This window comes from Malaclemys terrapin, chromosome 7 (genome assembly GCF_027887155.1).
Source record: "Malaclemys terrapin pileata isolate rMalTer1 chromosome 7, rMalTer1.hap1, whole genome shotgun sequence".
Lineage (NCBI taxonomy): Eukaryota > Metazoa > Chordata > Testudines > Emydidae > Malaclemys > Malaclemys terrapin.
In genome coordinates this window covers 122979826-122996338 of record NC_071511.1, presented here as the reverse complement: position 1 = coordinate 122996338, position 16513 = coordinate 122979826, and the positions used below count along the sequence as shown (strand labels likewise).

Sequence of the window (16513 nt, the reverse complement as noted above, 5' to 3'; positions counted from 1 at the left end):
TAACAAGGTTCCAGTGGCTCCAGAATTAGACCTTATAAGTGCAAGCATAGTCCATACACTCGAGACTAGTCAGAGCTTTGGAACAGCTAAGAAAAAAAGCCTACAATTTCACATAGTCTGGGATGACTGAAGCAAACTTCCAGTCTTATCCAATTTACAACCTTGGTTACATTTAGAACTAAAAAAATAAAGAGAGCCACATTTCATTAGAGACACCAGATCTTGCGAGCTGAGAAGTCTTCAGGGATGACCATAGCTGATCTGAGAAGCAAGCACTCATCAGTCTCACAGGGAATTCTTAGCCATGCAGAGGTTATGGCAGACACTGGAGAAACACAAGTTATTTAATAAATCTGCCATCAATATTAGCTAAGCTTGGAAAACTTAAAGCGGACCTGTCTTCCAAACCAAAAATTTACTGCATGATCAGTGAAACGGATTGGAGATGACACTAGGGCTTTAAGCAACAGCTTGTTGTGACAAGGGTAGAGGAGGAGGTTGCATTGCTGTGAAAGCCCCTGGAAAAAAACCTTACAGCTGACTCAGCCAAAATTCCCATGAGGGAGCACATCCTGAAAGCTGTAGTCATGCCAGCCTTTTGCAGGGCACAGCATGGTTTCCACTAGCTCATCTGGTGGGTGAGCAGGACCATGGCTGTGTCTTCAGCTCACCATGTGCTCTGTGGGCAATCAAGTGCCACCACTAACCTTATGTACTGCTTTGCAACATTGGGTGCAGGAACACATGAGAAAGGCTCTGTGGTCCACTCAGTCCTGGCCTCTTTGCTAACACTTGCAAAGTAAGGTGCCAAATGTAGTGCTGGTTTCTGTGATGTAGACAATAATCCACTAGGAACCAGCCTGAGAGCAGTAATTTATTTCCCCACAAAGGCCACTCACAACATAGTTTCAAACCAGTGTCTGCGAAGTATCCTATGAACTATCCCTAGAGTCATTTAGTCTCTTAATCCCCACCCTTCTCCCCACAGACAGCATTCTCACGGTGAGAGGAAGGGATGGGTTGCAAGGGAGATCCTTTGGGGGGAAAAAAATTTCCTTCATGTGGCTGGTTCTCAAACCTGGAAGTTTTGGCGGAGGAGAAAAACAAGAATATCCTTGCCAGCTTCCAACTGAGCAGAACATCTCACACCAAGCCCTGGCTGCCCATTTGTCATTTTAAAAAACAAAATCACAAGCTAAAAAACACAGTTGACTCCTAAAACACACCAAGATGTCTGGAATCGCTGGCTGTGTAATTTAACTTGTTGTTAAGGAAAATGGTTGCCTGCTGCTTTTGCTCCTCCCAAATTTGAAAAACATTCCCACGAGCACTTGGCAGTCTTATTTGTCTGCTAAATGGGGGAGTGGGTAGGATGGGGTGGAGTAACTGTTCTGTTTTGTGTATGTGTGTGGGGGGGTATTTTATGCTTTCATGTTACAAAGTTTATTGCCAAAAATAGTCACACACTTACTCTAAACATTCTGCCCCCTTCCCCAGTTTCCTTGTAGTCATTGTTCTACATGTTCTGTTTGCTATTAGATCTCCCTCCCTCAGTACATTCCCATTAATGTTAGTAAACTTGAGCTTTCCCCCCCCCCCCCGCTGTCTGCAAAACTGAAGAGACAGGCCCCAGAGGGATTATCAGTATCGCTTTCCTGACATACACACAGGTTCACCTTCACTCCCATGAGTCAGTCTGCATGGTGGATCTCCTCACCAACTGAAATGCAGACTTCAAGAATAAATGGATTAGTCACTAGTTTAATCCTAGGGTTTCAAATTCATCCTGCCTACCCTCCAGAGGTAATCCCAGTCACCTTGAATCAGTCCAATGAGGCGACATCAGCTCAGTCCATCTGTGCACCCCAGATCAGATGAGGAGTCTCCAAGGACCATCCAGGTACTGCACAAAGCAGCGTTGGCAATTCAGTGCAGAATTCCTGCCCCCAAGCCAAAAGTCCAGCATGGTAACAAATAGCACCTCCATCATTCGGGTGCCACCTTTTTGGTGGCGTTGTAAGGTACATGTCTACCAGCAGAACTTGTGTTTTTTTTAGAAGAATCCCATGTCACTTTTTATAAAGATGGGGTATTTTCCCCAGTGTTCTATGCAGTTTATTGTTCATACATAATTTGTCTGCTTTCCTAATTTTGCCATGCAGTTTCAATGCACTCTGGTATTTATACTTAGTCTTCCTGTCACTAAACTGGTGGATAGTAACATTATACACTCTTTAAAAGCCACTGCTTATCATCCCACAGGTGACTGCATTTCACCAGTAGGTAAGGACACCTATGCATCTATATTGTTTGAAATTCTATAGAGGGCTTCAAGGCTGTGACAAGCTGAACAGAGTATCAAATCATTTAAAGGACAACAATGGTATTCAAAGCAGATCACTTGGTCTTACCAGGAGGTAGTTGTACCCTTATAGCAAGTGAATTCATACTTCCTATGCGCTATTTGTGTTGTGTGTGTGTCACTATTACCAAGAAATTAAGAACTCTCCCAATGCAATTATAGCCCATTTGAAGTTGGGGCCTCATAGGTGAAGTTTTCAGATGATGCGTCATAGTACCAAGATACAAAAAAGCTGTCCAGGCAATGAAAGCAGTAAAGAGAAATCAGCCAGTGTAATAGAGAACCAAGGCAGCCATTTCCATAATAAACATGAGCCAGAATCACTTTAGTTAATACAACCATGATCCAAAACTTTTCTAGAAAAAGTAAGGTCTTTACAATCAATCAAGAACACTAGGAAGTTCAAGGTTCTAACCTCAGACAAACAAACAAAAAAAAAAAGCCTTAAATCTCTTAAGTCACACCCCAACTCCGATTATTCTATGAATTTAATAAGCAAGGTGATTACTTTTACAGGTTTTGCTTCATTTGTGAAGGGCTGAGTAATTGGGTTGTGGGGAAACTGAATATGAAAGGAAAAAAAAGGAATTTCTGGTTGTAACTGAAACTTGTCTGTTAACGATTATTCCTTCCAACTTACTGCCAAGATAATATTAGAAACTGCTTATTTTCTGTACTGCTTGGGGAAAAACAGTCACCCTATGCTTTATTAATCTTGTCCTCAATTGACACAACAAATATGCACCATCAGTCTTTTGTTTGGATAATTTTTAGGCCAGTTTTTCAAACTAACAAAACAAAACAAAACTTGAATGTGTAATCAGAATAATCACTTTTCTGATTAATAGAACAAAAGGCAGAAAATGTTAGATTGCCTATGTTAAATCAGAGATTCTCAAGCTCACTGACTTGCATCAAAAGCTTAAAAAAAAAAAAAAAAAAAGGACCAGGGAAACAATGGTTTTTCAGCTGCTGTAACCCCAGAAATCTAATCTCCCCAATGAAATTACAGAACTGACTGGAAGTCCTTAATATCCTCTGATCTTCTTGGAGCTAGTCAGTTTCTTGCAGCATTGCTGAGCTGGTGACCTATTTGGCGGATATAGGAAACCCAATCAAAGTGTTCTAACATGAAAAGCAGATTTTCCTTGGAATCATTTTGCTTTGGGAGGTTTCATGGTTCCAAAATTGGCAGTCTCTGTATAAATAGAGGAGGTAACGAGTAAAGGTCCAACAAGGGATGCTATGTGCAATTATTTTTCCTTTTAGGTTACCATCCTGGGCCATGAGCAAGCATGCTTAGTGAAAGCTGCGTGCCTTGTTTAACTACCTACCTACTTGGCCATGAGGGCAGAATGGAGACGGTTAGAAGGTTGGGAAGAAAGGAGAGAACTTAAAAGCAAGATGTGGAATACCTAGTTAAGAAGTCATCTCGCTGCATGAATCTTAGACGACAACTTAACATGTCTGTGTTCTAGACTGCACATGGGAGGTATTGTTACTTGCTATGTTAAGTGAGATAAAAGGGTGTGTACGTATTAACAATGCTGCAGTGTCTTTACTAAATGCGATCATTGAGAGGTTTTAAGAAGTGAGGTAACAATGGCCAACCTCTACTAAACAGGTCTAATGGTTTAATCATTGGTAGGTAAAAGCCACCTGTGCATATTTTTTTTATATATATAGCGAGCTTCAAGGCTGGGGCAAACTCTTCCTATTAAAGGCTTTAGATATAATCAAATGTCAATTTTTGTTCTCATGGTGCCTACAAAATGACAATGTTTTAAGATTTTTGGCTCTTAATGGAAGGCGTGGGGGAAAATCTTGTACAGACCTAAGTGTCCAGACCATAATTACTGTAGGCCATGCTGTACAAGGCCTGAAAGGCCAGGAAATAGATACAGAAAATCCTACAGGGTGCCCACTGCTGAGTTGTTTCTCCTAAAGCTTCTCTTAAGAAGGTAGGAGAGTATTATGGAAAGAATCTCAGCCTGTGGACCCAGGGAATCCACAAGGAACTCTTCAACATTGCAGATGCCAGAACCTCCATGCCCGTAAGTGGGCCTACACCCTTCACATTGCGCTGTGATGCCGCCCACTAATGGCATCAAAAGTAGAAGTTGGAGGAGGAGTTCCATCCTCATTTGGCAGCCACAAAGTCACTGCTGGGAAATCCATGAAGTCTTATGGGGAACAAGCAGCTCCCAGGCGCCAATTCCCTCCTGCCCCTCACTCACACCACCAAAAAAAATGCAAGCCGCTCTGACCGTGCAGATGGGCTTCTGAGAGGAGTTGTAGGACCCAGGGTTCCAATCCCCACTCCTGCAGAATTACAGCATTTCAGGCATTAATTCCATGCCCTCCTCTGTTACACAGCTGGGAGTGAAGCAAAGGAAGGGCCCTATTCATGGAACTGGAGTCTGAGGCACCTATTGAGTACGGGGGGGACAAAAACAAACACACACTAAAAACTGTGGTGTTCAATACACTTGGTGGCTTGCCACTAACAACAGCCCTCTTCACCCAGCTTGGTAGGGCGTACCCCACAGAAAGAGCTGAAGTCAGCTGAAACAGAGAAACACATTCAAAGAAGTCAAAATGTTTGACTTTAAATGCCTCCATAAAACGAGACAAACGAGACATAAAACGAGAACTAAAGGTGCTCACAGCGAAGGAGGGTAGCGATAAGTGGGATTTCCTGGGAGACCCCAATGCTTTAGAACTTCCCGATCCCATCACCTCGTCTTCTGTACCTCTATATTTTTGCCTCCCTTTAATTTGGTTGGATAAGCAGATAGGAGTTAAATTACCTGGGGAACAGTCATTAGCATTAGCTTCCCTACCATAGGCAGAGCTTACCCAAGGAATCCAAGAAAAAATACATTAGTAAGGCTAGCTGTTCTGCAGAGATGCACCGAGGCTGATCTAAATGGGTTATGCATCATTCTGCATGGACCAACTCAAGCACCAAGCAGGACCCATGTCACTTTAACCATCATTCTGACTAACTGCTCAACTATGACCATTTCTGCTAGTGCAGAGCATGCAACCAGGTAGTCCTGGGGGAAGTGTTTCTAGTAAAAATATTTGCAGTGCATAATAGTGATATCAGATAGTTACAAATGGCTATTGCAAGTTGATTAAACACCAAAGAGTGAGAGGAGCTATGCACCACAATTCAAGGTAGCATGACTAGGACTTATGCGACTCAACCCATCAAAGAAAAAATGAGGTCAAAGTCACTGGAATACAGAAAGGCCTCCCAAGGGAAGAGAGGGGAACCACACAGCACTGGTCACTTAAAGTTTGCACGCTGTCTTATCCTGTCTATTTGTAGAGACAATCCATCACTGGCAGGGGAACAGACAAATCTCATGGTCACCAACATGAGAGTCCATTGTAACTCTTAAGTCCTAAGATTCCATATTGTTCCATCTGACAGATGACATTAATCCAAGTATTTTAATTGATAAATTGTAGGGCAAGAAGAACAATGTCTGCTCTATCTGGGATAGACGGGAGAAAGCTTTTTTGTGACATACCCTACTGCTCTAAGATTCCTGTTTTGTCCTCCTCTTGTGCATTCCCTTTAGATCTTTGAATAAAAGAGCCATGCTCAAAAAACCTTCAGTTCTTGAGGGTGTTATGCCAAGATGAAAAATATCACAAGACTGTTGCACAACGAGACACCATGACACATTCAAAATGAACGACTATCTTGCATCACACTAGTTTGTCTTTTGCAATTTTGGTAGTACTTTAAAGGTCGAACTGAGATCAAGGACTCATTTTGCAAGGCACCATAGAAACACCAAAATAAAAAAATATCACAAGACTATTGCACAACACTGGACCACCATAACACATTACATTCTGAATGTTCATTGTGTACCACACTTGTTTACCATTTGTCATATGGTAGCACCAGCTGAGATCAGGGCCTTATGGTAGGCGTTATAGAAACATACAGGAAGAGTTTCGGCCCCAAAGATTTACAGTCTAAGTAGACAAGACAAAGGAAGCATTGTTATTCCCATTTTACAGATGAGGAACCAAAGCACAGAGAGATTAAATAGCTTGACAACGGTCACAGAGGATGTCTGTGGCAGAGGTAGGAACTGAATCTAGGTTTTAGCGCCTTAACCATGATATTATCCTGGCTAAACTTAAGTGGTTAAACAAATTCCCCAAATATACACCAACTAAAATAAATGGTTGGAAGAGAAAGGGTTAACCTCTTCTGTTGTATATTTTGTAGACTTTCACCCCGCTGCTTCCAGCTAATGACTCGAATGGCTATGCCTTAAGACAGCCTCTCTCCCACTCCCGAATAATGGCACAGAGGAGAGAGGGATGGATTATTTCCTCTTCTGACCAGCCAATTTCTGGTGTGCACCTAAAGATCTCCTCCTCCTGATTCAGTGCTTTTCAAATAGGCTGCTGTAGCAGCATGAGGCCAGTTTCAAGATCCTCTCCAGTGTGGCAAACAGAGCATGAGACAGACACTAAGCAGCACTGAGTGTACTTTGGCTAAACACAGCCTAGACAGCTATAACAACTGATTATGTCCAGAGAATCCATGTCCTCTAGCTGCTGGGTGCCAGAGCATTTAAAGAAAATGGAGGCAGATCTGCCTTCACTACTTAGGGCTGGAAGTCATCCCAGATTTGCCAGCAATGTTTCCATTTTGAGGGCAAATTCAATCAGCCTAGCTTGAACAACATCAGAATGGGCCTAGAATAGCTTCGAGCCTATGCAATATCATACCGTGAGGCTTTTGTCTTGCAAGACATTAAAGGTGTCGATCCTTGTTAAGCTACCTGGTTTAGCCAAGCAGAGGCAGCCAGAACGCAGACACGTCTCATTGACTCAAAAACCAGATCCCTCCTAACTCCACACGGTCCATAACTTTATTCTGACAAGGAGTTAGCAATTCATGCCCACTGAGAGAACATATTTGCAACAGGTCCAGGTCATTCATCCCAAATACTGAAGTGTATTCTTTACCTTCCCCTTTAGTAGAGGGGCTGGACAACATCTAAGGAGTTAAATGAAATCTTAGCCATTTACCCAAGCCTGCACTTCAGGTGGGGATCTCTAGTGGTGCTGAAGGGGCCGGAAAGTCTTCATACATTGAAGCACTTGTTCTTATTTTTAAAGAGGCAGATTATTAAATTGTATTCCAGTAACACTTAAAGGGCATAACTGAGAACCCCACTGTGTTAGGCACTTTACATATAGTCCTATTCCTGAAAAGTTTACTGTCCTTTCTACATCTAAATAGGCCAGGCAGGCAACAGAGGGAGGGCAAATGGATGCACAGAGAAGTAAAGTGACTTGCCCAAATTTTAACACAGCAGGTAAATTGGGACTAGAAACCAAATCTCAAGTCCCAGTCCAGGAGCACATCCACTCAACCATACCATCTCTCATGAAATGTGGACTGGAGAGTAAGCAGAAAACCAGGGACCCCGATTTCCAGAAGAATATGCAATTGCACTTGAAACAGTGTTTGCGGTCTCACACACTCAGTAATTCTGCATGCAAATGTATTACACATACAACTGGTGGATGTGCAATTCATTTCATAAGAAACTGTGGTAACTTCATTTGAGAGTGTCATAACTATAAAGGGAAGGGTAATAGCTGTCCTGTGTACAGTACTATAAATCCCTCCTGGCCAGAGACTCCAAAATCCTTTTACCTGTAAAGGGTTAAGAAGCTCAGGTAACCTGGCTGGCATCTGACCTAAAGGACCAATAAGGGGACAAGATACTTTCAAATCTTGGGGGGGGAAGGTTTTTGTTTGTGTTCTTTGTTTGGGAGTGTGTTCTTTCTCGGGACTGAGAGGGACCAGACATCAATCCAGGTTCTCCACATCTTTCTAAGCAAGTCTCTCCTATTTCAAACTTGTAAGTAAATAGCCAGGCAAGGCGTGTTAGTTTTCCTTTGTTTTTCTCAACTTGTAAATGTACCTTTTACCAGAGTGTTTATCTTTGTTTGCTGTACTTTGAACCTGAGACTAGAGGGGAGTCCTCTGAGCTCTTTAAGTTTGATTACCCTGTAAGGTTATTTCCATACTGATTTTACAGAGATGATTTTTACCTTTTTCTTTAATTAAAAACCTTCTTTTTAAGAACCTGATTGATTTTTCCTGGTTTTAGATCCAAAGGGGTTTTGGATCTTGATTCACCAGGAATTGGTGGGAGGAAGGAGGGGGGATGGTTAATTTCTCCCTGTTGTAGATCCCAGGGGGGGGTTGGAACTGATTCACCAGGAGTTGGTGGGAGGAAGGAGGGGAATGGTTAATTTCCCCTTGTTTTAAGATCCAAGGGGTTTTGGATTTGTTTTCACCAGGGATTTGGTGAAGGTTTTTCAAGGCTTCCCAGGGAGGGAATCCATTGAAATGGTGGCAGCCGAACCAGAGCTAAGCTGGTAGTTAAGCTTAGAAGTTTTTCATGCAGGCCCCTACATTTGTACCCTAAAGTTCAAAGTGGGGATCCAGCCCTGACAGCGAGTTTGCGTGCTGCTGCACACCAGAGTTTTCCCAAGAATCCAGCGCTGCACCCAATTTACTTCAACAAAACAGGTTACTTCTCTACATAAATTGAAGAAACATTTTGGCTCTTTGCTTACTGTTCTCTAGTACTGTATTACACTGCAAGCTTGAAGACAGATGATGTTTGCTAGCGTCTACACAGCACTATCGGGTGCACAGCCCAACTTGTGTTAGTTGCATGGTTTCCCTGGTCTGTCTAGTCCTCACCCATTTCCTTCTCCTCCGTTTTGAAGATGTAAGGTTGGGGTGAAGACAGGAGTACAGGACAGAGAATTTTAGGGATGCTAACCGTAGCAAGTTATGAGGCAGGATCTGCAAGAGGAGTTCAAGAATGTACAGCCCACCAAAAGAGGGAGGCTGTCCAGGGGCAAAGGAGAATGTGAAAGTGACAGGTATTTTCCCTGGTAAAGGCAGGATCTTTGGATACAAGATCTACAGATCAGCAGGAGCCCAGACACAAACAGTGATTATGAACAGGAGGGGGTGGAGCCTTGCCTGACTGGCCCCTAGGAACAGAATATGAAGCAAGGAACAATCTGCCCTGTGCACAGATCATGGAATCACAGAAGATGAGGGTTGGAAGAGACCTCAGGAGATCTAGTCTAGCCCCCACAGATGGGATGCACTGTGCCCAGGAGCGGCGCCAGGGTTTTTGCCACTCTAGACGGCAGTGCTCCTCCTCAGAGCATTTGGCAGTGGCGGTCCTTCCGTTCTGCATCTTCGGGGCGCTTCGGCAGCGGGTCACGGAGTGAGTGAAGGGCCTGCCGCCGAAGCGCCCCGAAGACGCGGCAGGACCCCCGCCGCTGAATTGCTGCCGAGGATGGCAAAATCCTGCCCCCCAAATCCTGCCGCCCTAGGCGACCGCCTAGTGGAAGCGCCGGCCCTGACTGTGCCACATAGAAAGGAATAAATAAGACCAAAAAAACACCAACACACACATACACACACACACCCCTAAGACTATTCTAGACAGCAGTGTGTGGGTTGTGGAGAAGGGAGAACAGGGAGGCAGAAGGTCTCAGTCAGGGAGGCAAAGTTTTGGTGGAGGCAGGCTCTGTTTAGTCTTAAATGGACCCCTCCTTTATCTTTGTATAGTTTTCCTAATTAAGCCTGCATCCATCAAGGAGCACAAGTGAACCTGCGCAATGATAAAGTAGAGCATATTCCCAGGTATACATAAAATCCATTCACATTGTAGGGGACAACCATTAAGTCTTGGAATTCCTAGATTAGAAAGCCATTTGGAACAGACATTTACTGAGATAAAAACTTAACACACTCCAAAACGTAACTTCATATTGCCACAAGGTAATCTCAGCAAGCTACAAGAAAAGGGCAATTTCCCTTGCCAAAAAACTCCCTTGGGTCCCGATAAAATTACACTAGCCATAATACGTTTATTTTACATATTGTGTGTAATATAATATTGGAAATAAGTCTGCAGTTATGTAATTGCAAAGGAAACAGCTATGGGCTTGTTCAGGCCAGCTGAAAATGCCATCCCATGTTTCTACCACCACAAAAGTAAATCCCAATGGATTATGTATAAAGAACCCTCAATCCCACCCCTCTGATCAGGAGAGAAGAGGAGGAAGCGCAGTATGAAAGGCGGTTGATAGTACAGTTATACTTAACGGTCTGTCAGGGTTTCCATTACAAATAGCATTGCCACAATTTATAACTTGACCATTTCAGGCCACATCCAAACAAAACTTGGCAAGAATGAAGTCAGCACAAGTCCAATTTTTTCCCCCCTCCTTCCTTTCTTTAAACAAAAGTTCTACATATACTGATTCGGTCATTTGTACTGTGAAGACTGGCAAACAGCAGAAAATTTGCTGCACGGGTTTTTTGGAGTAGTTAATTTAAACACCACACAGGAAAAAAAAAAATGCAGCCTATCACAGAGCTCAATTTTGAACAACAACATTCTGCAGGAAGATTTTTACGAACATGCAGACTCAAAACATTTAACAGATGCAATCATGAGATGGAAGAGACAGTGCCTAGGAAAGAGCTGTAGCTCCAGTTGAGATTGATTTTGAATGTAAAGTGCTGTAATTTTCTTTATGCATCTATGGTGAATAATAAAAAGGAAATAACTGCACATAGCAAGGGGAGACTATACCCCAAATATACACATGGGGTAGGATAGCTTCCATTACACAGAAACCCAGAGGTCAGAGGAAGGTCTCAAGACAGATTTTTTTGTGAACTCTTGGCTGGTCAGAAGGTGGGCATTTACTTTAAGTACCCCAAATGTCCGTAAAAGTGGACACTGACAACTGCAGTGACACTCAGCATGAAGTGACCCACAGGCTTGATACAACATGGCTGGAAGGTCTCAAAATGAGTCTCGTTGACCTTGCATCAACAGCGTGAAAGGGGTTTTCAGGTTTACGACCTGGACATCTCTTGAACTTGCACTGAGCACAGCAATGAAGACGTTCTCTTACCAGACACGATATTTTACTATGGTTGATAAAAAGAAAAAATTAAATATTAGGTATGGGCCCTAACCAAAATTATGGGTGTGGATGTGCCTCAACTTTGGGAAAGTTAAATTGCAAAAAGTTTGGATTCAAATTCCATCACTTGTCTATGGAAAAAACGTTGCTTTGAATGTGGTCTTTGACTAGTTAAGTGCAACACATGATTACTCAGAGTGACGGTAGCCTTCCAATGGCCCTCAACTCTGCTCAGGTACCAAAGTAGTTTAGCATACACTATCCAGCACTGAATATTTGATGTGCTGAGTACGTTCAAGGCCCATTAGTTCCAATAATAACGGAGGGCACTCAGCAAAACAGAATCTCACAGGTTTAGGCCCAGAGTTCTCATCCTTGATTGTTACCTTGTGGCGTGAAAGTTATAGTATTCTCAGATCACAAGAGAAAGCTTTCTAAGGGCAGAGTGGTTATCAAGGTCTACTACGCAGACGCATTGAAACGTTAGATGTCAAATCCCAATGGCCAAGAGATTGTAATTAGAACTCATTAAGGTTGCCACTTTCTGTTTTCAGTTCACCTGATGGTTGCAAAGTATTGCTAACCTCGCCAGAACGGTACAAATAATACAGAATGTGGTAGCCCTAATTCAGGCTCTAGAACAGTGGTCTCCAACCTTTTTATGCCCAAGATCACTTTTTGAATTTAAGGGCAACCAAGGCTCTACCCCACCCCTTCCCCAAGGCCACACCCCTTCCAAGGCCCTGCCCACCTCTCTCAGTTGCTTGCTCTCCCCCACCCTCACCCGACTGGGGAAGGGGTTTGGGAGGAGGTGTGGGCTCTGGGCTGAGGGGTTCACAGCGTGGGAAGGGGGTTGGGGTGCAGGAGGGAGGTTCGGGGTGCTGGCTCTAGGAGGGATTTAGGTGTGGTCTCCCGCTGGGCAGCACTTCGCTTCGCTGCACCACCAACCAAGGTAAGGCAGGCTCCCTGGCAGTTCCCCGAAGGGACCAATGTGCCCCCGCCCCGGGGGGGGGGGGGGGGCGGGGAAATGTGGCTCTGTGCACTGTCCCTCTCTGCAGGCACTGGCTCCAAAGCTTTCATTGGCCACAGTTCGCCGTAGCTGGCCAATGGGAGCTTTGGGGGCAGTGCTCGCAGAGAGGGGCAGTGTGCAGAGCCACGTCTCCTTCCCCCCACCCCCCAGGGATAGCGGGGACACGCTGGCCACTTCCAGATCCGGCGTGGGGCTGCGGCAGGCAGGGAGCCTGCCTTAGCAGCAGGCAGCCCCGCTGCACCACCAGAGATTACAATCGACTGGGAGAGTCCCCGCAATCGATGGATTGGTGACCGCTGGCTGAAGCTCAGCCCAAGAGAAAATGGACAACACCATATATAAAAAGCTCTACTTCAGAACATCGGCTTGCAACATACAGACCCATTCAGCTAACAGAGCTGCCGTGGGCTTTTTACTAGGGGAACAAATGGTTCGTTTTACAAAGCTGCTCTCTCTCTCTCTCGGAAGGGGAAAAGCCATGCAACACTTGATATTTCTGGGTGGTATCAACACACTCTTATTGGGACTATTTTGATTACTGTGATTTAAAGGAAAAAAAAAAAAATCTAACTACCTATGCATTTCATAGCCAGCTTTCCTAAAGCACCACTAAACCAGAGCCAGACGTGTACTGTATGGGATTTTACAAACTACATTAACAGTCTTTCGTCAAAGGCAGTAGGAAAGCAGTAAGGATGTCTAATGAACAAGATGCTCAGTCCGATAAAAGTTTGAACCACACAGTTAACCACTATCCAAACTGTTTGCGCATGTGGGTTGTTCAAAAACGAACATCACTTCAAGTTACATTCAGACTGGCTTACTAGGTTTTCACCTGGACCAGAGGGAGAGAAGTGAACCTACCTGATGCAATCAGGGTCTGAATGAATGAGAAGAGAAGAGGAGGTTGTTTTGAGTTTGAAAGAAGTCTCTCCATTTATTTTGTTGGCTGCTTTTCTTTTTTGTGCAACTTCTCAGCTTTGTATTTTTAGCCAACTCCAAAAACACAAGATTCCCTGGAAAAAGCCATTCCTGTGGTATTTCCAACCTGGCCCAAGCCAGGAATTGCTGAAAAGTTTGAGATGAATTCTGTTCTTGGGAAAGCTGCAGCCCAATTTCTCAGCCAGGGATTTAGTCAAACATCCAGACCTAATGATGCTTGCCCACCACTAATCATCAACTACCTCTGTTCTTCAGGAGAGCGACTATAAAACTACTCCCATGTTTCTCCGTCTTTTTAGGTTAGTGACCGAGGACCCCTTTATTCAAAGTCAAAACTCTTTACATCCTCCTTACTCATACTATAAAAGTAAAAGTCAAAAATGTATCGACACTAAGCCGCTAAAAGTTGTGTGTGGGTTTTGAGACATTGACATGGAATACTTGACCATGAAGAGTAAGAGTGTGCAGGGAATAGGGGAGAGGGATTTTCCTTGCTTTAGATTTTTTTTCTTCCCTAAATTACGAAGTGTTCAGCTCCTGGCAAACCCCTCCCTGCCCAATTGGCTTTCATGACCCTCATGGGGGTAACGACCCATCGGACTAGTCTGTTGGACTTTACAGATGATTCTTTAAGAAGGGATTTTAACCCTATTCCCTCTGATTTTACTTCAGTGAGTAAATGGAGCAGGATATGGCTCTAAAAAGGCACCTTTTCATAGGAGTTGCTTTTCTGACCATACAATCTCACTTAACACGGACATTCCATCTTAGCAACAGCCATGATCTTTAATACCATATGAACTGAGTTTCCTCGGCACAACAGGGAAGGCTGAATTGGAATTCCCTTGTTTTTCTTGCTTGAAACCAGACACCCTTGAATTGCTGAACAGTCCAAATCTCCTTGGTGGTTATTTTTGGAATCCAAAATAGAGGAGAATGGATCATGAAGGTGAAGGAGAGCTGCTACAATAAGGGGTCTACATACTGCCCTTAGGATACACATGGGTAACTCCCATCACCACTGGCTGGGAGCTAGTGCATTGGATAATTAACAGAACCCCTATCTTAACACAATCAGCATAGTGGCTATTTAATGGCATTTTTCCCTCCTTCACCGATAATCACCTCTTAATAAGTAGATATGTGCTCCTTATTAGTGCCGCCTTATTAGTTTTGCAAAAACACATAGTATTGTATACCCAAAAGACCATATGGCTTCACTAGCAAGCGTTTGCATATTTTCCAAACACACACTACACCTTTAACACCGCTCTAGTCACCTGGCAGGCTAACAGTTCCTCGAGTGCATCGCTTGTACACAGAGACTCGGATTATTAGCTTTCCGTAAAATTGTGGAACTGCTACCCAGTGAAAATATTAGCGTTTGGGACGTACAGAACTCACTCCAAACCAATCCGGAGTCGACTTTGAAAGGGTGGATGTTTGACACAGATCAGGACAGCTCTCGGTTAAAGCCCAATCCTCAGAAAAGCGGAGCATCCACAATTCCCACTATAATCAATGGGAGTTGCTGGTGTTCATCTCTGAAGATTAGTCTGTGAACATACCTAGAAGTCTGCAATGGCTCCTCTGGGTAAGACACGAGAAAATAGGTCTTTGAACCCAAAATCTTAGGCAACCGTTTTGTTTTGATGTGTGAGGAGGGGCTAGGGGAGAGGGGGCATGTGCAGAAGCAAGCAAATGGGCATGAGGCTACATTTAGCCAACAGTTAACCTTTTCAGCGCTGCACACGTACACAGGCTTCTGAAGCATTTCATTAGACTGTCTGAAAACAGACTTCCAGGAGGCAAAGCCACTGCACCTCAACCTTTGACCAAATCACTTGCCAAAATTTCATTTTCCGAATGGTAACTGGTTATTCTAGGAGCAGCATAAGAAGGGAATTTTAAGCCTACATTGCTAGCAGGGAGGCTCCCATTCTTTGCCTGAAAAAGGCCACACCAATACTTTTGCGAGTAGCAATTTTAAAGTTTTATTGAACCTATGTAGTCTCTCGTCCCTTTTACGTTTTGGGCCAACAGTTGAGCTGTCAAGCCAAGTCTTCATCCCAGAGTAAGTTTTAACAGCCGTGTATAAATCCCCCCAAAACAGTTGTTAGTAATGGAAATGCTGACAAACGCTTTAAAAAAAAGGTGACAGCAGGGCAACGTATTATTCTAAGAAGTATGTGCACAAGCTGTGGAACCTTCTCTCCTCCCGCCTTAGTTTTCTGTTAATGTACGTTGGCTAATTAACAAACAAGCTTACGAGACATTCTTACAGCAGAAGGCAACATTTTGGCCCCCAGCCCAAACCAACAGGGGGAAACTTCAACATCCTCAGCCAGACAGTACCAGATGGAGCTAATGTATAGTTACATGAAACGATGAGAGAACGAAGGAAGGGAATGAACAACCAAACTATTAGAAGAAAAAAAAGATAGGTACAAGTGTCTCACCGCTTTCGTTTTTCTCTATTACGTCCACGACTTCCCCAGCCTGAAGGCTGATCTCCGAGTTCTCCTGTTTCTCATAGCTGGACACCACCACATATTGCTCCAGGATCATGGGTTCAGAACTAGCATCAGCACCTGGGGAAGGGAAAAAGCAAGCTGTAAGCCAGCTTCCAGCCATGGCTCCTCGAGAGCGACCTCCGTCCATCCAATTCATGATAGGCCAATTTGTCACCGCCGTCAAGCCAATCAGAACAAAACCTTGGCTCGCAGCATATCCCCAAAAGGCTGGCCATATAGAAACAGCTTCCTCTGGCCCACAACCCAGCAGCACAGAGGAACATTAGAGTGGAAGAAAAAAAAAGTTTTAAGCATAGTGAATTAATCAAAGTTTCATGACGGATTCTGAAAATAAACCTCTTCCCGACATGGTTGCCACAATCCTTGTCCCCATTCAGATAGAAAAACCCCGGGTAGAAGCAGCATAAATCCACAGCAGAGCGATTCCCCCCCAGGAAACAAAAAGAAAAAATAAACAGTTCTCCCCTCGGAGGCTCAGCTCCTTCTCCACTCTTGAAGGCTTGAGCTGCAAGTCAAGAGGGGGCTGCGGATGCCAATCATATTCATGTGCACTGCAGCCCTTAAATAGAAAACACATGAGCAGGACTGAGTAAGGGAAGGGGTGGAGGAAGGGAGAGA

The 16513-nt window shown here is 44.0% G+C and overlaps 1 protein-coding gene across 6 annotated transcripts in view; it reads right to left on the bottom strand.

Annotated features, from left to right (window-relative positions):
• SH3PXD2A (SH3 and PX domains 2A) overlaps window positions 1-16513 on the bottom strand; it is a 394601-nt gene that overhangs the window by 85138 nt on the left and 292950 nt on the right. For 5 of the 6 annotated variants that reach the window (XM_054036174.1, XM_054036176.1, XM_054036175.1 and 2 more), the window contains one exon: window positions 15821-15952. In XM_054036174.1, coding sequence (XP_053892149.1) covers window positions 15821-15952 — 132 coding nt within the window. Of the gene's footprint in view, window positions 1-15820; window positions 15953-16231; window positions 16398-16513 lie in introns of those variants that run through there. The other variant, XM_054036177.1, reaches the window with a different exon arrangement.